The 22,647-nt window shown below is 42.5% G+C and overlaps 1 protein-coding gene across 1 annotated transcript in view; it reads right to left on the bottom strand.

Annotated features, from left to right (window-relative positions):
• Positions 1–13,824, bottom strand: part of LOC109280672 (golgin subfamily A member 4) — a 170,699-nt gene extending 156,875 nt beyond the window's left edge. Inside the window, exons 1-3 of the mRNA XM_059721155.1 lie at positions 13,777–13,824; positions 9,685–9,762; positions 7,851–8,054 (exon numbers count right to left, since the gene is read on the bottom strand). Coding sequence (XP_059577138.1) covers positions 7,851–8,054; positions 9,685–9,762; positions 13,777–13,824 — 330 coding nt within the window. The remainder of the gene's footprint in view (positions 1–7,850; positions 8,055–9,684; positions 9,763–13,776) is intronic.
• Positions 13,825–22,647: the final 8,823 nt, after the last annotated feature.

The following is a 22,647-nucleotide window of genomic DNA, read 5'->3' as shown; positions in this document are numbered from 1 at the left end:
CTGCCGCTCTGCCTGGATGGGTGAGCCTGGACCTGGCACTGGGGCCCAGGCTCAGCAGCAGTAGTGTGGGAGAGAAACATGCTGCTCAGCATGGAGGGAAATCAGCCCCTCCCCATCCCACTGCTGGTGCCTCCTGGTGCAGCTGCACACAGCCCACACAGGGCTGCCCTGAGTCTGCTCTGTGCTGCCATCACTGCCCCGTGCAGCAGCCCAGAGGTGGTGGTAATGCAGTGGAGATGCAGGGCAGCCCCACATGGGCTTTGGGTGGCTGCACCAGAAAGCACCAGTGAGGAAGGGAGGGGATGCTTTCCCCCCCACACTGAGCAGCAGTTTGTCCTGTGCTGCCACTGCTCAACCTAGACAGGCAAGCATGGGGTTGGGGCCGTATGCACTGGTCCCTGCCTGTACCGTGGGGACTAGGAGTGAGCAGGTGCATGGGAGCACAGTGACAGCCAGACAGGAGTGCAGTGCTCACACCAGTGTACCAGGACCAGTGCCAGTGGGGCCAATAGTGGGGTTACAGGAGTATGGGGTCCCAGCCGGCAGGGGCTCTATGGAGCTAAGCCAGCTCCCCTCTTTCCATGCTGGCAGCCTCCATAGATTCCTGCCAGCCTGCACCCCACACTCCTGCTGCCCCACTCTGGGCCCTGCCGGAACTGGCCCCAGAACACCGGCACAGGCCCTGTGCTCCCACATGCCCACTCATTTCCATTCCCCCCACCCTGCCACCAGTTTCTCCACCTTCCTGCCTGCCTACCAGCTGCTCCTGTACCACATGGCTCCTGGCTGAATGGCCATGATGGCAGGTCTCAGCAGGAGCCAGCCCAGCCCTGAGGACTGGGGTGATTGCCCGCAGCCCTTCCCTGCCTCCCCACCTCCCCCTTTCTTACCTGAATTTCCCCCCTCTGGCACATGCAGGCACGAACAGCTTCACAGTCCCAGGCCAGAAAGCTATGCTAGGTAGAGGCTTCTGGGTGGGCCAGGGTTGGGTAGGCCTTGCTGCTACAGGGTCCTGCCATGGCTTCCCCTGGGCCCTACAGCCCCTGGATCCTGTCGTCTTTGACTGACAGCCATGGGCAGATAAATATTAATTTTCTAAAATTTTTAGGGGCCCCACAAGCTGGATAGAATGGCTTGGCAGGCTGGCTTTGGCCCATAGGCCATATTTTGCCCATCCCTGTGCTAGATAAATAGTAACTGTTTTCTGAGGAGAACATTTTGCTATGAGACTCAGTGCCCATCCACAGAGAACATGCCCATTTCACATTAAGTTGCCAAAGTCCTTTCAAAGAGCAGCTCACTTTCTTTGAGACACAAATAGACCTACCCTTATTCCACTCACTTGCCACATATCCTGCCATTTCTCCTCTATCTACCATATTGTTAAGGGTCACTTATTGGGGGAGCAGAGAGCTCACTTAGCTTCCTCCACCAGAGGATCATCTTTACATCAAGCGATAAAGCTGCCTTGAAAACTGAAATCCTTCAGATTAAGAGAAAGCTGAAGTTATTCTCCCAGGATCAGCAGGCCTGGTCAGACAGGATGGAAAAGGATTACAGAAGGGACCAGGCCTTCTACAGACATGGGGAAATTGAAAGCCCATTTCAGAGCCTTGAATTACTACATGAAATTTCTGTTATAGACTCTCTTAAAGTTTCTCTAGAACTAAATAATATTCTGCCATCCCATAATGGTGCCACCACATTCTTCTCAATCCTGCTCTGCAGCAGAATTAACAATGAGGCAAAGGTATTGATGGCAGGTATTAGTGGTACAGTGGAGAATGTTAATATGAAAATTATCCTGTGACATTATTGTTGTACGTCTTATTTTAAGTGGTACTAATAAGTGCAGAACGACTGAGTTATCAGCATTATGCACTATCTGCAAAAGGAGCCACAAATATTTTTAAAGCCATTTATTTAAGAAAAGAGTGTTCACCCTGAATGACAAGATTCTATCTCCTATTCCATCACTGAAAATAGTCAGACCCAATGACTAGGGTGTTTATGCCAAAATTGTCAACCAAGAGATAGCCCTTATTGTCTTACCCTGTTATTAAATTTTCACACCCCTATTTCCCTTCTCAGAATATAGGACTAAAAATATGGGATTTAAAACATTGAATCTTTGCTAGGTTCTAAAGCTCAATTTCACATGCTCTGCTCTTAGCAAATGGATGCGAGACTCTGAATGTAGCCTAAGGCAGTGATTCTCAACAAAGGTGATGTGGCACCCTGGAGTGCCATAAGATCCTTTCAAGGGTGGTGCAGAGTGCCACACCATGTAGCACCATAACATTTGCAAGTACGATTCCAAGATAAACCCAGAAATTTCAAATAGGAATCCACACTGTTGAAAACATTCTGACTTGTTGTGGTCTGAGTTCTTTGCACTGGAATTGCTCTAGTATTTTTCTGTAGTTAAAAAAAATGAGTGAAGACTAGGAGCTGGTATGTTCTGAGGGGTACCTCAAGTCTATCAAGGGATGCCCTGATTTCATCAAGGGGTGCCTTGAGTCTAAAAAGGTAGAGAACCACTGGCATAAGATGACAATCACTCTACAAAGACTTCAGATAAATCAGTGGCTAGTTAGTGCTATAGCTATACCTTTTGCTAAAGAATGAAAGTGTCTATCAGTGCAGAACAAATAGGAGCTAGTAACTGCCAACAAGTAATTAATTCATTTAGTGAAGAAAAACACCTCCAAATCTGTCCATCCAAAAGCTTGAAGACTTCTGCAGCACAAAGCACAGATATATTTTTGTTCACTGTGGAGCCACATGTGAGTTATGCAAGAGCAAATAATAGCAACAACAACCACCACCACTTTCCAAAAATATAGAGCCCAATTTTAAGAGGTGCTGAACATGCATGGCCAATAGGGCTATGCAAAATTTCACCAGCACTTTCATTTCAATGCTGTTTCAACTCGTTTCGAGCTTGATACAGCAAAATCAAAACAAAACAGAGAGCTTTGAAACAGCCTCGAAACGAAATGAGGCAAGTCGAAATGTTTTGAAATTTTCAAAACGTTTTGAGTTTCAAAGCTCAAGCTGGGCTTGCCTGAAGGGAAACAGAAACTAAAGTAAGGAGAGGGAGGGGGGAAAAGAGGGGGGAAATGAAGGGAAGGGGGAAAGAAGTGCGCTCATTATTGACTATAGCTGGCCACTGACTGTCATCCTTCCCTGAGGTCCCTTCCAATCCCAGTGCTCTGGGGGAGGGATGGAAAACCTGCATAAAAGGCAGCATTGTTTGAACTGCCGTGCTTTCTGCCTTGGTGTCAGTTGAGTGAGGGTGCATCTTAATACACACACTCACCCACCCATGTCATGAGTTTTACCTGTCAGCAGCTAGAGGTGCAGGGCCCCAGAACCCAGACTCCCCCTGCACCTATCTCCTTGACAGCTAGCAGGCTTTGTGGCTGCAGCAGAGCCTAGCAGGCCTGCAGTTTTCACCCCTGTGTGCCCCAAGACAGACACAGTCCCACAAGCACCCATGTCATGAGTTTTGCCTGTCAGGAGCCAGAGTTGCAGGGCCCCAGAACCCAGAAGCCCCTACACCTATCTCCTTGAAAGCTGGCAGACTTCATGGCCTCAGCAGCAGCTAGTATGCCTGCAGCTTTCACCCTGCTGTGCCTTACCACACACTGTGTTACCCATGTCATGAGTTCTGCTGTCCACAGCTTGAGGTGCAGTTTCCCCCAAACCCCTGCATCTATCTCCTTGACATGTGGCAGGCTTCATGCCCTCAGAAGGGGCTATCATTCCTGCAAGTTCATCCAAATCAGGCCAGAAAGGACAAAGTTATAGCTGTTTCAAGCTTCCCCATTATAGCCTATGGGCGAAACATTGAAACAGTGGAACTGTTTCAACAAAACAAAATGGAACAGTGGTTTCAAATCGAAATGAAATTGAAAACGAAATTCTGTTCTGTCAAAACATGAAAACACAAGTCGAAATGGAACAGTGCCGTTTTGCACAGCCCTAATGACCAATGATGTGGTCAATATGTTTTGACTTGGAATCTGCACAGCCAAACAAGATTTGTTCTAAAATGATTTATACCAAGTTGCCTCAGATTTACATTTTTTACAGTATGTCATATCAGTACCTGCAAATAGGAGTTTATTTGGGAAATGCTGACCTAGTCTAACTCTAGCAGCATGACTATAACTCTATAATATTATTTGAGGATAGAAAGGGCACTAACATGTTTACATTTAATTTAATAGATTTCAGATTTAGTGTTTCATCAAAAAAAAAAAAGCCTATTTGGCAAGGGGAGTTTTGGGGCTGTCATTTGAACCTTTGGTCCTTTGAAAGGTGCTCTGGAGTATATAATGCTAGGTATGCGTGCTTCAAGATGAATCCCTCCATAATATTCATACAGCTTCCTGTCAGTGTACTATTTCAACCCACTGATTTTTAAGTAAACCTCCCTCATGACTTAAAACTCCTGAGTGAGTGCAATGAGAAGCTCTGCTTAAAAACAGATGGCATTATATGACCCACTATAATTCCTGCAACATGGATTACTGTCCCGATCTACACTGTAACAAACCTCTGAGCTGTAAACATACATCACAATTATGAATTAAACTGCAGACAGGCAGCACTGGGGAGAGAACTCAGAACCCACTATGCCAAAAGAAATGGCCCTATTGCTTGAGCTAGAAGAAAACCTTCAGGAACTATAAACAGAATCAAGGATTATATTCACTACAGGATGCAGGCAGGGATAAAATCTCAAATTTTAGAAAGTCTGACACTCCATTCATTAGAAGGCAAAGGTCTATAGAAGCATCAGCTAATGCAAGACAGTACCCACAGCCCCATGTTCCAGTAGCTAAAAAGGGTAAATGACAATGGCAACAGACAACTGCTTATAAGACAACTGAAGTACAGTTCATTAGAAGTGTTGAGGCCTCAACTAAAAATATGGTTTTGTTAAGAAACAGGGCTTGTCTCTACTCACCAGAGATAGCCCCTAACAATAAACTGAGTAATAAATTATCAAAGGGTGAGCTGAGAGACAGACGGGGGGAGGGGAAGGGCAGAGAGATGGAGAGGAAGAGAGCATAGGCGATACATAGGGGAGGTGGGGGGGCACATGCCCCCCCCTCCAGCTGGTAGGGGGGTAGGGAGAGCACTAGTGCCCCTCCCCCCCCGAAATTGGCTCTGCCAACCAGCAGATGGCCACTGGGGGACACCCCCCCACCCGATTGTGCCCTGCTGGTGCCCCCCCAGACTCAGGAGGCACCAGTTGCCCATGGGAGTGAGAGGGACAGAGAGAGAGAGAGAGAGAGAGAGAGAGAGAGAGAGAGAGAGAGAGAGAGACACGTGGTCCTTGGACACGCATGCATTTGTAGCTCTAGTGTGCCTCAGCACTTCACAGTGCTATAACAGCAGAGCGCTATGAGGCAGCGCAAATGTGCAATCTCCTAGTTTGACTGCTACAAAAGCACACGCTCCAGCCTGGGAACAAAAAAGGGCTTGCTCCTTTGCTTCCCCACCTCTAGGGAAGTCTGTCAGTAGCCTAATCATTGACCACCTGACTTCTCCCTTGCGGGTATTCAGAGGCTGTTTGACAACTACTGCTGTTCCCAACAGTGGAAAGGGCAAGCTGTCTCTGAAGCTGATGTTCCAGAACCCAGACCAGCATTTATCAAAGAGCCCCACCACCACTTCTGTGGGTAGCAAGGGTGAGGACACCTGCTCTGGACTAGCAGCATTTCTGTGACAGGCAGCCAGCTGTTCTCCCTCCATTCCCATTAAGGAGGGAGGGAAAAGAGCAGAGTACTATGGGATACTAGAGGACCTAAACACTGTGCAAAGCGTCAGGTGCTAATTCAGTTTGGAGGAGATCCGGCCCAATTCAGTGGCCGAATCTCTGAATCTGAATTTGGAGTCCCCACTTGATGCCACAAGGAGCTGGACTCAGACTTCATGCCAGTAAGTAGGGGGCAAAGGGAGCTAGAGGAGGGAGGAGAGGACCATGGGGGGACCCCCACCAGGCCCCATCCCCTGCCTGCTCCCCCAACCTCCCTAATTACCCCTAACCCCTGTCCACGCTCTCAACCCTGTCAATGGCTGCCCCGCCCAGCCCCAGCTCTTTAAAAAGAAAAAGAAAAGAAGAAAAGCCCCACACTCACTGGCTGCTGCAAGGCAGGGGGGCAATGCCCGCTGTCCCCTACTGCCCTGTGGTGCAGGGGGGGGCTCAGCCACGAGCCCCCATCCCCCACTCACTCTCCCAATCCTATTAATAGCTGCTCCACCCAGCCCTAGCTCCTGGTTCTTTAAAAAAACAAAAACCAAAAAGCACCGCACTCACCGGCTGCTGCAGTGGCTGTCGGGGCTTCTGGGGGCTCATGGCAGAGCACCCCCCCTTGCAGCACAGGGCAGAGGGGTGCAGTGGGGATCACCCCCTGCATGGCAGCCGGTGACCATGAGGCTTTTTTTTTTCCAAGAGCTGGGGCTGGGAGAGTGGGCAAGGGATGGGGACTCAGAGGTTTGGCTGATGCGGCAGTGGCTGAATCTCTGAATCAGATTCAGCTGAATCGATTTGGGGCAGTGATTCAAATTACCAAATCAAAATCACTGTCCCCCTAATCAATCAAATCAGAAGCGAATACTAGCCTTTTCACACAGGCTTACTATAGACACCCCCCTCCCCTCCCCATAACAGTCTGTTACACATAACACTACAAATCCTAACACTATAGAGAACTTCCTGTTTTTTGGTGAATCCACCAATGCTTTAAGACTACAGACAGTCTGAGTATATGCATATTAGCTTTTAGAAAGGTTAAACCTGGTACCATGGAAGTCACAGACAAGGATGCTGGGTCAGTGAAGCTGACATAGCTGCTTCTCAACACTAACCTGCATATTTAATCAGAATGGAAGGCAATCTGAACTAAACTATAGCTATCCCCTTATCCTTGAGAACCAGCATCAGAGAGATCAATATTAACCTAAAAAAAGTGACAGCCTTACTGTGGACAGACTTGAACACTGGTTATGAACTCAGCTAGAAACTGAGGTTTGGCTGTTCAAGATCTGCACAGCTACAATTACCGGAATACGTTGGCTTCAGAAGTCTTGGACATTTGTCTGTGCTTTCCAAAAATGATTTGAAAGGAAACATACTTCCATTTTTGAAGTATTCTTCTAGGATGCTTAAAAACAGAGGAACAGACTTAGCCTCTTTCCTCAACTCTTCCACCGTGGGGCTTTCTCGTGGAAATAAGTGCAAGACCATACTTAGCTGTGACAGGAGCATGCCCACCTCCCAAGTTCCCCAAATACGCCTAAAAAAGTATATTAAAAATATCTTGGCTCTGGGGACTTTCCTAATTGAATCAGGAGGCAAATACACTGGACTAGCCAAGTGGCCTGCCTGTTCAGGATTGGCAATTGTCCAATCTTCATTTTTTATTTTTAAAGTCATCACTCTGTACTCCACACCATGCTTAACTCACACAAGAGACACTGAGTTCCTCTGACCTTATCTTGCCCTTTTTCAGACTTGCACCTGTAAACCCCCGCTGCCTACGCAGAGCTCCATTGAAACCAGTGTATTTCTGCTCATAGGGAACAAGTTGCAGGATGTGGACATAAACTATTACTTCTGCAGTGTGGTGACTGTTTTATTTTATGTGCATACAGTGCCCAACAAAAGTGGGGCCCAAATCTTGACTTGCCTTTTTGGTGTAACAGCAATGCAAACAATATATACCAAGACTAGGCATAAGTTAGCAAGGTGACAGTGAAGTAAGTGCTGTTGTACTGGCAACAATGGCAACAGCAGTGGGAACACTGAGATGGAGGGATGAGGGGTGAGTTACCTGCTGTGCCTGCTGCAGCAACTCCATTCGCTCATGCAAGATCTGGCTATCAAACTCGCGGCTCTGCCTCAGGATCTGCCTCCGCACCTTCTCCACCGCAGCTCGCAAATCCTCCCTCTGCACTTCATTCAGAGACTCATTTGCCCGCCTTCCTGGATCCTGCTGCAGAGTGTTATACAACGTGGCTTCCAGCTCCTGGATTCTCTAATGCAACCCAAATCACATACAAACAGGCTGACATGTGAGTACAGCAAGCAAACATCCCCAACACCACAACAAACAATGCCAGTGAGCAAAGCCTAAAAGGAAAGAACGGAGGATGGGCACGACTAGGCAGCAGAAAAGCAGCAACCATGTGAGCAGTGAAGAGCATTCCATACACAGTGCACAAAACCTCATGAGACTTAACACGGCAGGTGTGGTGTTGCAGTCTGTTGAATGAATGGTTCTTAGATTTAACCAGAGTTCATAACGCATGCTAAGGAAAACAAGATTCTGCGCATTTCCAGAGGCCAAATTCTTGATCAGTTCATGACAAGCCCCACTGAAAAGACTGAGCTACAAGGAACCAAGAGGTTCCCTTCAGCTGGATTGTTAAATCAATACATAGCATTTGAAAAGTATGAAAAGCAAGATCTGCACATGGCAAGAAAAAGCTTGCCACGCCTTTCTCTCTCTTGACCCTACAATCCTGGTCTGCTGTTACTCAAGGTTTTCCTCACTCCATTTTGTTCCGAGTACCCATAAGCAACAAAAAAGACTCTTGGAAAGGGGATCAAAGGCAAAAGCAGAGAATCAGATATTTCATAGTGTTGAGAGAAATGCTCATGTACTTGAGGGATATGTGTGGGAAGGTAATCACCCATCATACTCTTTGTTTCTGGTTAATTTCTAGCCAATTGTACTTTAAGAATCTCATGTATATGTCAAACAAGGCAATATTTCCAAGGCAAAAAGTACAGGGAATACATAAACCGAAACAGAAAACTTTGCTGACTACATAAAACAGAAAGAAATCCTTATGATATTCATCTATTAGGTTTTATATGACCTTATTTTAAAAGAACAACAGAAAAGAACTACAATATTTGGATCTAAACTACGTGACCGCATCCCTTTAAACTTCGCAGCACCTTTGTGTGGTTGGTAACTCTGTTGTATTACTGGTGAGTGAGCTGTAGCACAGAGAGGTTAAATAGCTTGCCCATAGTCCTGATACTAGAAAGAGAATCCTCTATAACCTACTATAAAACCTGGTGATCTTTTTTCAGTTTGAAGTATTTACAGTCATAAACAATCCTTAATGCCATACTACTGCCATTTCCTTAGATCTCATTATTCTTAAAAAGCTGGATATACTATTTTGCTACTGCCTAGATAATTCAGAGCATTTCCCTTATTTGTCACTCAGTCAGAAAAGGAACAAGCCTGTATCTTTATTTAATAGGGCCAAGAGGATAGTGTAGTGAAGGGAGCATGAAAGAAATAGATATTTATGGCTTTGGATACCAGTTAGCAGAAAGTATTTATAAAATAGCTGGAAAAAAACACTTGAAAAAAAAATCCAAAGACATTTTCTGAATATTTAGCTCATAATAATTTTGCACACACTTATCCCAGCTCCTGGAACCACAGTTCTACCACCAATCCTGGAGTAAACTACAGTGCAAAAAGATGACCATTCTTATCTTTTAAATTCATTTCCTATGCCATCTGGCTCCATTGAAATGATGTTTGGTTTCCTAATCTAGCAGGATAATACCCAGGTTCATTTTTTAAATTATTTTATGAAATCTGATCAAGTGCAAACATTTAATGATAGTTCTTTTCCTACCATGTAAGCCTGGTCCAGAGCTTGTTTCCTGTAGTCGAGTTCTTCCTCTAAATAACCCTTCTGTTTACTGAACAGGTCCTGAGCAATAATAAAAATAAGGGAAGGTTTGATTTTTATCCTAACTCATAAAGTATCATAATGTTAACCACTTCTGTATATGAGCTTTCAGTCACTTAAATATGAAAGTAACAGAGAATCTTAAGCCAAGGATCATATATATTGTTAGAATAATTGAATCATTAGAATTATTAATAGTAGTTTTAATTTATTTTTTTAAATCTTCATATCTCACACATCTTTGATGATCTCTAAAGCTGCACAAAACTTAAGGGAAAATTCCTGCCTTTACCCAAGGGAGGTACACACAAAGGCTGAGGACAAAGGTGAAACATATCTGTTGTGTGTGTATTATGAAAAACATTACCTGCACAAGGCACAAATCATGATGCTGAGTGCACATGTGCCTTAAAACAGGTCAGGCTGTAGTCTTTAATCTGTCTACTGGCTGGCATGTCCTTTAGGCAGCAAAACCTCTCTCTACTGTGTGGGAGAGGTGTAAGAGAAAGCAGTAGCTAATGTGGAGTACAGGATCCCATCTCAGAGCAAGATACAGATCCTGTCTCATTGCTAGCACAGGGTAGAAAGGGTCTCTGTGCTCATCAGTTCTCAGGTACATTTCCTTGGCAGAAAGGAGATTTGGCTCTAAGCTTTGCAGGAGCCCTTCAAAGAAGATGGGTAAGTTGAAGCCCAGCAAGGTTAAGTGACTTTACCCAAGTAATTGCAGAAGCTGGCAATAGACCTTTCACTGTACTTTGCTGGAGCACCTTTGTTTCTGAAGAACTGGACACAGTTGTTTATTGGCTGCTTGTGTATTAATGAGGAATCATTGCAACTGTCACTGAAACAAATTAGGATTTTATAGAACTCAACATCCAAAAAAAATAGAAATCTATAGGTATTCTGTGGGCTAGAATTTGGTCACTACACTGAGAAAGGACTCTGAAATGTTTAACAAGTATAAATGTAATGAGCACATCATACCAGATAAACAATTTAGCTCAACTTTTTTTCCTTTCAAGATATTTTGTTATGCTCACAAACTAGTAGTCCAGAAAGCAGAAAGGGTATTTGGTCTGATTTACAATTTATAGGTGTCATCTTTGTTCAAATATATACTTTTTTGTTTCCCCAATATTTGAAATAAAAAGCAATTTAAATATAATTCTATGAGACAGAATTATTCATTTTATGCTTCATTAAAATATGTGCCTATGGGCTAGTATGGATGCTGTAGTGTAGCATTAGAACCACTCCCAAACATAGCCTACATTGGGTTGCTCACAAATTGCGGAATGAAGAAAGGTAATTCAGGTTGACTTCAAGTTTTGCTTGCAATTGCTGGACCAAATTTTGCCTCAGAGATGCACATGCAGTTCCCAATAACATTACTGGGATTTTATGCTTATAAACACAGGAGTAGAATTTAGCCAATCAACAGCAATTATTAATAAATTTCAATTTAATTTTAATTTTTTTTGGCTTAAAACACATCTGCCTAGCCCCCAGCAACTTGACAGTCTGAAGAGGGTTTAAGCACCAGAAGGAATTATAATAATGCATGTTCCTAATAAAAATAAACCATCCTTTGCGACTATGACAGTACAGAGCATAGAGAAGTAGGGCTGGAAGGGAGCTCCAGAGGTCGCCTAGTCCAATCTCCGCATGAGGCAGGATCATCCCTATCCAATCCATCCATTGTCTAACCTCTTAGCAAAACTACAGAGTCAGCCCTAACAAAACCCAAGACATAACTCCTAACCTCCTACAGGTAAAACAGGGAGGCCATGATGGCCAATGTCCTGTTGCTCTTGCAAGGTTATTAAAATAAACCTAAGAGATCCCAGGATCTCTTAGACCGGGGTGGGCCATTATTTTTGGCGAAGGGCCGCTTACTGAGTTTTGGCAAGCTGTGGAGGGCTGCATTTCCCTCTCTGGCACAGGGAAGCAGGAATAGCCCCATGGTCCCAGACCAGAAACCTCTGCTAGGCAGGGGTTTCTGGTTGCAGGGGGCAGGGCTGGGCAGGCCTTGCTGCTGGGTCCTGACACCAGCTTCCCCTGGGTCCTACTGCCCCTGGCTCCTGTCATCTTTGACAGGCAGCTAGGAGCAAATAAATATTAATTTTCTAATTTTTTTAGTGGCTCCGTGGGCTGGATAGAATGGCCTGGCAGGCTGGATCCGGCCCCTGGGCCATATTTTGCCCACCCCTGTCTTAGGCTTTCTTCTATCTCCCAGCTCCACAGGGCACCTAGCAAAGTCCAGAAGCATGGGAAGTACCCACAGTAGAGCATAGGCATAACTATAACTGCTAAATCATCCCTGGTTAATGCCTATCCAATCTCTTGAATGCTTCCAGTGATGGAGATTCCCCAACTTCCCTAGGCAGTCTAGTCTACTGCCTCACTGTATTAGCAGTGAAGCAGTTCTTCCTGATACCAATCTAAACCCATTTTTCTGCAACTTCAAGCCATTGGTCTCCACACTAGAGGAGACTAAACCAATTTCCATCTGCTTTCAATTTATTTATTTATTTTTTTACTATCATTTGTACTATGCTATGTTCTCTACAAAATTCTGTGCAGTGTGTACCGTGCAAGGGACAGTCTGTGCCTTAACATACTTACATCTTACATGCATAGAACAACATATAAGAAAGGTACAGGGACATGGTGACTTGTTGAAACCTTTGCAGGAAGTCAAAGGCAGAGCCTGACATCAGTTCTAAACTATGGTTCTAACCATTGGGTCATGATATTTTTCAAGGTATTACTTAAAAAAGCAGCCACAAGGTACACAAAAGACAGAAATCATGATTTAAGGATAAGGTTTTCAACCACATTTAACATGATATAACCTTGCTCTAACTAGTTAAGCTGGCACTGAGAAGCTTTGAAAATTCCGCCCTAAATTATTCTTTTCAAATTAATTAAATAATTTCCACATGGCAAGGGGCAAGTGTTCCATGGAGGCTGTCAGATTGCTGGGCTTTGCAAATAAATACAATTGCTTAGAGAACAAGATTTCTAGGCATCACCAATATTCTTAAAGTTAGAAAGATGTATTTTCCAAATATGTCTTGATTATATTTTTCTCCAAAAACACATTATAGTTATATGTTTTCCCAAACTTAAAGTTATACATAAAAAAATTCTGTCAGATGCATAACAGGAGTTACACCTTGCTTTAGATGATAAAACTGGTATCATGCCACATCCTCAAAGGTGAGGAGCCTGAGCACCAAGGAAGCAGAGTTTTAATTTTTTCACTGACACAGAGCTCCCCTACAGCCATGGGCAAGTCACTTAACCTCTCTGCCTCAGTTTCCTTTTCTGTAATATGGGGATAATGTTGCTTGCTTACTCTACTTGGAAAAGGTATTTCAAGAATCATTTGGTGTTTTGAAAACAATTTGGAGATGGTAAAATGGATTTGACGATGTACTACCTGCATAATAAAAATCAACAAAGCTACATGTTCATTGGAAAAAACCTCACTTCATATGACGTACAGCAAAAGTACAGCTTATTGTCATATTGAGTTTGGTATTCAAGCCAGAATTGCACCTAAGAAGGCATTCCATCTCTGAGGGGAACAAGAAGTTGAAGTGAGAGGGGTTACCTGAAGGAGGAGAAGGAGGATGGTCTCATGTGAAAGGAAATACAAATCAGAGTCCAAATTAATCCCTCCTGCAATTTGAATGAACTCTGATCCCAAAACTGAAAAGATCTTGCTGCTGCCAGACAAAATAATACACATAGGAAGCACACAAACATGTTTTGCACCATTTAGTTATTATACCCTGTAAAATGTGCCTTGTGTGTAGTATTTTGCAGGTATAGCTGCTGGTTAACAACATTTATCTAGTTAGTTGGTCTCTGCCCTCAACTTTAAAGGCACTAGCTCTTAAATGGGGGTTTAGCAATCTGCAGCTGACAGTTTCAAGAGGCCATTCCTACTAAACAGAAAGAGACAACTACCGATCATGCGCACACATTTATACACTTGGTTCTGACGTTTTAATCATTGTTTCTTACCTTTTCATTCTCCAGGTCTATCATCTTCTGTGTCAGGGCAGCTTCCATTCCTTCGATCTGTTTTAACCACTATATGAACATGGCAGTAATGAGAGGAATACAGAAAGGTGAAAATACAGCTTTTGGAGGAGCTTTATTAATAATTTTGTAAGTTAATTTGCTGAGGACACTCACAGTTGCATGCTTCACCCCTCCCCCCACACCATTAACTGTTCAACTTTTTCAAGCTATCAGTGAATGAGTAAGGCAGCCACTGGGAATTAATAAAGTTTAATTGTGAACGGAGGTAGCTGTAATGCAGTGGATTAATTTGCTCCCCTCTAAAGATCTACATTTAGATCGAACTTGGGTCAAAACTGCAAAATTAGTCTGATGGTTTCAACCCTAGTGTTCCCCACACACATTGTCTGCAACACAAATGAGTCTTGCTCTTAGGGCCCAACTCTGGCAGTCCTTGCTCATGGTATTGAAACCAATGGAACAACTTGTCCTTTATTCATATAAGTAACAGTAGCTACATGAGGGGGTGAGGGGTGCCAAAAGGTAAAGTTTAAGATGGGTAGGCAAAACTGTATGAGAAAATTCATGCAGGTCAAAAGATCAATCATCCTATCAATAACTTTTTATTATATCTAAAAGTATTATAAAAAGGCATAGAAGAATGGGCATTGAATTCCAAGTGTAAAATTGTTGTGGTAGAAGCTAAAGCTGTGGAACACACAGATCTTGCTTGTTAAATATTAATGACGGTTAAAGGCAGTGAATATTCACAGTCTTTCAGTGCATCAGAAGAGGTGGAAATTCTCATTCATGGCATCCTTTAATTTATTTATTTAATTTTTACTGGTTTACAGAACACAGTCTAGGTAAGTGGTTATTAATTTATATAGAGCTTGCGCCCACTTAGATCACAAGGAGCTTCATCTCCCTGGCAGTCAGGTTGGACCCCTAGAATATAGAGTAAAAGCATTCTGGGGAAATTAGAATTCTTTGTTAATTTCTGTATAAATCTATTGATTGGTGTCTGGTGAGATTTGAGGTTCAACCTAATGGACCAACATGCAACCTATTTTTTTTGTATTTAATTTTTTATAAGTTACGTGGGGTTCTCATGATGATTTTTTTCAGTGACCGAAAACCAGAATTGATAAATTCCAGGCAATGATTCAGATTAGATTTAGGAGTTTAAGAAAGCAAATTCTCTTTTAAATTAGTTACAATACATTCTTTTAATAAGAGAAGGTAAAACACAAATTCGCTCCTCAATTATATTCATCTGGTCTTTTATTGTTTCAGAGAATGATAAATCAAAATGGAAGCTTATTCTACCTACTTACTAGGTTTACATTTTAGCACAGATTCTAAGCAAGTGACAAGGAACATTTCATTTCCCAAGAGACTCTGTTCCAGCTGTAATCTTTGCACCTTTCTCTAAAATAATGGAGATGACAGATTAAACTAAGGAAAAGGCATATTGTGTGAAAGAGATCACCTTCCCATCATACACCTTCAAATATCACCCAAGTGAAGGGGTTCTGTATAGGAAACTGATGCAAATCGGGTCATTATCCATGTATTATGAACAGCCTTTTGACTGAAGGCAGAGTATTACAACCTCTCTCCAGCTGCTACTCCAGCCCTTAGCTCAAACAAGGCCACCATTTCCTATGCACGTCTACGCACCCATGCAATCATTAACTAGGTACCTATACCTCTTCCATTGGCCTGCCCCTAATGATTCTCTCTCCAATAGATTATGCCCACTGCTGCCACCATGCACCTATTTCACCCATCTCTCCACATGGCAGCAAGTTTGTTGCACTGCAGGCCTTTTTGTTATCCTGAAGGCCTTCAGTGAATATCACCCTTGGAAAACTGGTCAATGCCAGTTTGATGCTGCTATTCAGAGAATTTCAGCTCAAGTTTACACTTAATGGCTGCATCCAGATGAGTGTGGCCATGCAGTATGTGGCACCACAAACACATCTGTGGTGCCACATACCACACATTTAGATGGTCTCTGCACTGCAAGGGAGTGCTGCCCATGCATGCGCTGCTCCACGTTTTTCCTGAGGGTTTTATTGACCCATGGATATCCAGGGGTTTAAAAAACCTGCAAAAAAAAAAAAAAAAAAATTTGGAGCAGCGCATACACAGGAAACGCACTCTACTCAAAAGTAGAGCTATGCTCTAGTTGACAGTGAGGCTCTTTGCAGCAGCATTGCTACCTCTGCAGTCCTGGGAGGCCCCCAGAGCCCAGATAAGGCTGCTGGGGCCAGTCCAGTACTACCCCCAGCCTCCCCAACCAAACCTGGGGTAACTTGCCACACATCAAAGTGCACATGGCATGGGCATTCCCTGGGGACAAGTAGCTGAAGTCCAAGGTGCACTGCCGCTACTTGTCTCAGGAGAACCAAACGTCCACGCTCCTCTGGATATGGCCTATTCCTGCCAAAGGACTTTGCAAGATACCAAGTATCCTCATGATCTCACTAAATCCAATGGGAGAAGGTGCTGAACACCTCAGAGCTTGGCCTGAAATTTTTAGATCAGAATCAGCCACCTGTGTCATCCTTATGCTGTACCGGTCTAATTTTGAAGGGGGAATTGCTAAGATTCAACATACATTTGAAGAGAAAAAAAGAGCAATTGATATAATTCATGGGGTCATATTCAGTTATAACCTATCCCACATTAAAGCTACATTGCTGTGAAGTAATGCAACATCAGCTAGAATTACACCAGTATGTTGTTTACATGAAGAGACATTCCTTTATTTAACAGACTTATTTCCAGAAGGCTCATATCTATGCAAGGCAGAGTACTAAAAGCAATGTTTGACATGAATAAAAATGGAACATAATTATATGGACTAAGTAGAAGTGTGTGTGCGAGTGTATTGATGATGCTGAGGATATGTAAGTGGTTCCAGCATTTTACAGAAGGATCTTATTATAAGGCAAAGTTGTGATGGCTTATTTTGATTAAGGATCATTCTATCACAATGGATACCAGAAATATACAGGAGCTAAACAAGTACTTAGTTACAGGGCCAGCTTCTATTTTGGGTCACATTGGACATTTTTACATGACTCAATGAATAAAATATTTTTATTTCGTAAAAAAGAAGAGAAGCTCTACTGAAGAAACTAGTGGAATTGCCTTGAACTGATGGAACTGCAAGCAAAAAATTGGCCTGTGATTCCTACTGGGGTTATGTTAAATCAATTCTCTCATCTGAACCCTATTTCCATAGGGGTTTTTATTTGCCTGGGACTTACAGCTTTTAATTTGGGATCCCTGGAATTAATACATAGCAGAAGGTGTCATAACAATGTGCAGCACCATGCTGTGTTTACAGTCATTTCCTCATGCAGCAAAGATGATTCCTTGTTTGTTATGCCTCATCTCAATATGCTGTGGACATCAGTAAATCCTTCCATTAGCAGATCTCTAAGCACTAATACAATCAGGCTGTATAGAGTATCTCTGAGTGATTCATAATAATGAACTTAGCCGTGTTACATTTCCAGGAGGCTGGGAAGTGTTATTGTTCCTTCTTTTACAGAAGAGGAAGCTGAGGAGTAGACATGTTACATGTTGCTCAAGGTCACTCAGGTTGCTTGCAACAAAACAGTACTGACAGCAGGGATTTAGGGGGTTCATCCTGTACCTGAACCAGCAAGGCACACACACACATGCATATGCATATACGCATTTCTGAAAATGCTATTAGTTTTAAAAAGAATGAAAGTAATTTCCTTCCTAAGACATTAAGACTTAAATTCAGAATTCTACATTTTCCCTGACATCAGTAGCACTTAAAGCATTAATTACAGCACAGCTTTGACCTTCATTAACAGTACAACAGCAATAGGCAACCTCCTGTCTATTTAAGAGCTAACAATGTTGAGTGTTCCAGGAGAAATAAAACCCTAGATTCGGTCTTGGTGAGTGAAGAGCTTTTAATTCACTTTAAAACAGTACACAGGGAAACTCAGAACTCTTAATTCCTCATTTCCTGTATGAGCTTAATTGATGTATATCATCTGTATCATCCCAGTAGACTACTGGTTGGAGGTGGTAACCAACCCATACAGTCTACCAACACAAGGAAGTTGTAGCAAAAGTAAAGTGAATAGGGGAAACTGGAGGCTGAAATTGTGAATAGCTCCTTGAAGGCTTCTTAAAACATCAGTAATTGCAATATGCTTCCCACAGTAAGAAATGATAATGTATAATTAATAATCATACATTTACAGATATATTTATAAAAGAACCGAGAACAATCAGTGAATAATCACTGTTTTCATGAGTAGACAGGATGGCTTAGTGGGTAGGAAACTAGGCTAAGTCACCTGAGACCTATGCTCAGTTACCAGTATAGGCACAGATATCATGTGTGACCTTGAGCAAGTGATTTCAATCGTCTGTGCCTCAACTCCCCAGCAGGTATACAAGAATAACATTTTCCTGCCTCCTAGAGGTGCTAGGTGGATAAAATTTATCATTGGGTTTTATTCATTACAGGCTTGTGAGACAACTACACTACAATGGCATTAAAATTATATAGACTGTTTACACTTTAGTTTTAAAAACAAACTTATTGACAACAGAGGATAAAGTTAAAGATTCTGTCTTTTTGAACAAGCTGGGTAAGCAGTAAGATAAACAAGTAAGTCATTCTTTAATCTCCTCAGGACCAACAGAAATGCTAGCAATAAGAATTCCTGTGAGATAATTAAAATGATTATTGGGGTGGATTTATAAAATATTTTTGCTTTTTAAAGATTGAAGATCATTTTATAATTTCTTCTTGTTATGAAGAACTGACAAACTCATTTTTTCTTAGACTGTGATCATCAAGTGATGTGATTTCCTGAATTGTGCAAGCCTGACTCACAACAGTCCCATCCTTTTCAATGCACCTGCTCACACAAGAACTAACCAGCTTAAGTAAGGGCAGCACAGTCCAGAGTTTGTGCAACTTTAGCCTAAGGAAAAGAATACTCAGATCCCCATCTAGCCTAATCGTTTGTGTTTTCTCCTAGTATTTTAAAGTCTGCAATTCTCACCTCTTCTCTTACACTACACTGACAATAGGTTTTAGTGTTCTCCTAGTTTCATTTGGTGTACACTAGGGCTGTGCAAAACGGCTGTGTTTCAATTCAGTTTTGGATTCAGCCGTTTTGGAGAACAGCAATTCATTTTGGTGTTTTGGATCACTGTCCTGTTTTGTTTCCACCAAATCTCCTCCGAATCTGTTTTGAGCCCAGCCGGGCAGGGCTGCAGGGCTCCAGCGGGGAGCAGGTCAGGGCTGGGGGTGGCTTGTCTGGGGGGAGGGCTGCTGCCCTCTGTGCAGGTGAAGAGACCCTCCACAGATCTCTGATCCCTGCAGAGCCAAGTCACATGGCAGGGACCAGCACTGCCCTGCTGGGAGACCTGGCTCCTCAGGTAGCAGAGATCTACGCTGGGGGTCTCCTTGTCACCACTACCCACCCCTTGCAGCCCCGGATCTCTGCTCTGTGTGGAGCCAGGTCACAAATCAGACACCAGCAATGCCCTGCCGCGTGACCTGGCTTTGAAGAAAGTAGAGATCCACACCAGGGTCTCCTAGCTGCTGCTGCCTGCCCTGCGCTGCTCTGGATCTCTGCTCCCTGCGGAGCCAGGTTGCATGGCAGATACCAGCACTGCCCTGCAACACGACCTTGCTCTGCAGGGAGCAGAGATCCACGTTGGGATCTCCTCACCGCCTCTGTGTCATCAAGGCAGCAGGGGGTGGGCAGCGGCAGCAAGGAGACCCCCAGAACACATCTCTGCTCCCTGCAGAGTCAAGTAGTGTGGCAGGCAGCAGCATACAGTTATTTCCTTGCAACCCTGGCTCCGAAACTCTGAAATTTTTCAAAACATCTCCAAAACAATTTTGAAACTTTTTGGATATCTTGTTTTGATTCAAAGATGTTTCTGAGCCTTCTATTTCAATTCAGATTCGGTGTTTTGGATGCCGAAACAGCCCAAAACACCTCCAAAATGAAATGGCTGCTGAAATTTTGCATAGCCCTAGTGTACACCAACCAATAACTTAGCTGAATCATCAACCAATCATTGTTTGCTAATCATTATCAACTATTTAACAAGACCAATGGAGTTTTGATGTTGTAGACCCGTCTTTTAATATCAACTTTTTAAATAGAAGGCTTACTGGGGAAAATACTTTCCTTTCTGGTTTATTTTGAGTCATTATTTGCCCCTATTAATGATGGAAGTAGAAAGCTAGTTCCAGTTGCACAGAAAAGAGTAATCTGTCTAATAATCTGTCCAGTGAAAAATACTTCTTAAAAATTAAATATTGAACTAAATATCACATTTACCAAATGGAAGTTTTACCCTCCTAAACTACTCCTTACTCCTTTGACTACCATGTGTTAGACGATCATAATTATACATTCTGGTCAATTACAGATCCACTGCTGAATGGCATGGAGGATTAGCAAAGACAGATCATTTAAATAGCAAGCTAACTCAGCAATGTGTGCAACCGTGATGCTTTTTTTTTTTTTTAAACCAATAATTCTCAGTTTGGATACTAAAAATATTATTTGAAAAAAAAAAAACAAAAAAAAAACCAGACGGCTACGTGTCTGTTCTCTGATTGACACATTTTGGTTTTAAAAACTACGGGTAATTGGAGTGGTTATTTTCTGAAACCAGCTATGTTTTTTTAGGTCTGATGCCAATGAAATGTGCCAGGCATACAGTTCTGGATTTAGGTTTAGCGTGAAACCTAATCACCCTTCAGTACGGAGCTCAGAAGCTGCTTTGCTTAATATACAGTAGTTGGACACATCAGCAGTGCCCTACTTGCTCAACGAAGTCTCAAGAGGGGACCAAACTTTAACAACAGAAACACTGAATCATGTTTTGCTATTTAGATTTTCCCCACGTGGCACTAAGGAGATAAAGGATGAGGACATTTGAATTTGTGAGAAAACAGTAAAATGCCATGTTTGTTAAAGTGATACTGAATTTCTCGTTAACAGTATATTCAGGTAAAGTAAGTAGCAGGAAACAAAAAGGTAGGGTGTTTGCTTGTTTTATTTGGCTTTTTTGAGACATTTTTAGCGGTTTAAGCAGGGGAAAGAGATTAAGAGCCTTTTTCCCCCCCAAAATTAAAATCTTTGTTTCTCATGCAATATAACATATGGGAAAAAGGAGTGCAGCAAGCTTCCCGCACTGTGCTGAGTATCCTCTTTTCCCCACTAACTCCCATAGAAGAGGACAGTACTCAGCTCACCACTTCTGGACTTCAGCACCTCACAGAAAGAATTACCATAATATCAATCATGCAAAGCAGTGGGCAGCCTCTTGTGAGGTTCTAGGCTCTTTTCTCAGAGGGGTTTGTGGGAGTGGAAGATGCTGGCACATCCCAAAGATGATACTTTCCTCCAGATTTTTTAGTATGCTTAATTGTATGTCACAGCCCTCTACATGCATAGCTCCAGTGAGGACAGGTTATAATGAACACATGCTCAAATCCATGTGAATTAACAGAAAGGCCACGCTTCTCTGATAAATCATCATACAAATTTCTGATTGGTGTGCTCTGGTTTTGTGCAGACAAAAAGCTTTAGTGAAGTCTACCTTTTCACAGAGGGAAAGTACAGTCCCAGCTTGGATAATTGCAACCTGTTCTTCGTTTCTCAAATTCTAAAACAGAAAAAAGGTGCAATTGCATTTTACACTGGATTGTAAATCCATTCCTCAAAACAGGTGTGATGGATTTTGAGTACCCTGTATCCATCAAAGTGTATCAGGTGCCTGATTATTTAAAAAACAATAACAGAAAAGATCCAATGATTAAAAATTAAGCTCAAGTAAAGTAGATACAGTCCTTAGTCACTTAAGTTCAGTACATCATTCCCATTATGGCTTTTCAATGGAACAGTTACATGAAAACAAAGTGGATACAATCTAGTGATTTTTTTTTAAATGGGAGAAATGGCATTTCACTGCAGAGTAGCCCTAATGCAAGGAATCTATTGCAGAATTGGGCCTTTTATTAATGAAGGCTACTCACAGAATAAGAGAGTTCCCATAAATATTATTTTGGATTTCACAGTTTAATCTATGATCTGAAACTCTTGTCTAAATCAGCCTTCACACCTTACAGACTAGACTCAAGCTTTCCTAACATTTGCCTCTCATAAACCAGCTATCATTGTACTTTGTAAGCTCCCAAGTTTACATTCTGAGAGGCACTGCAAAAATATATAGCTTTGACTTCATTCTTCTGTCTTATATCCTGTCCCCTGCAGTCCCTAAAAAAATGTATTTAAATGCCACTCAGTAGGGGCCCAATTATATTTTGAAAAAATGCAAGGAATCTGCACCTATACTGGTAACAACTGTCCCTGTCATTTGCCAATGAATATGCAAATTCAGTCATTCAGAAATGCCCTAATGCATTTACTGGCATGGAGAAAAAAACAACTTCAGAACAAACACACACACAAAACCAGAAATATATTTGAAATAAAAAAAAATGTGTTACCCCATTATCTCCAAGAATATCTAGCTTCTTCATAAGTTCAGAAATATTCACATCCTAGAAAAGATTTTCAATACTCATTGTTCATAAAGGAAAGGGGGGAAACAACCTTCAGTATTCATATCTTTTCATGACTTTTCTGTAACTTTACATGCAAAATGTCACCAAAAGCCACGTCAGTTTTATACCACAGGGACACCAATTCTGTGGATGTGTTCAGTTCAGGGAGAGGTGTGCGCAGAGTAGCTGTTTTCTGCACACCACTGCGAGTGGGCTTATTAGCTCTATTGGCTTAATTGGCTCTGTCACTCAGTAGTGCAGAT

The sequence above is a fragment of the Alligator mississippiensis genome, chromosome 2 (genome assembly GCF_030867095.1).
Source record: "Alligator mississippiensis isolate rAllMis1 chromosome 2, rAllMis1, whole genome shotgun sequence".
Taxonomy (NCBI): Eukaryota; Metazoa; Chordata; order Crocodylia; family Alligatoridae; genus Alligator; species Alligator mississippiensis.
This window is presented reverse-complemented; position numbering and strand designations above follow the sequence as displayed.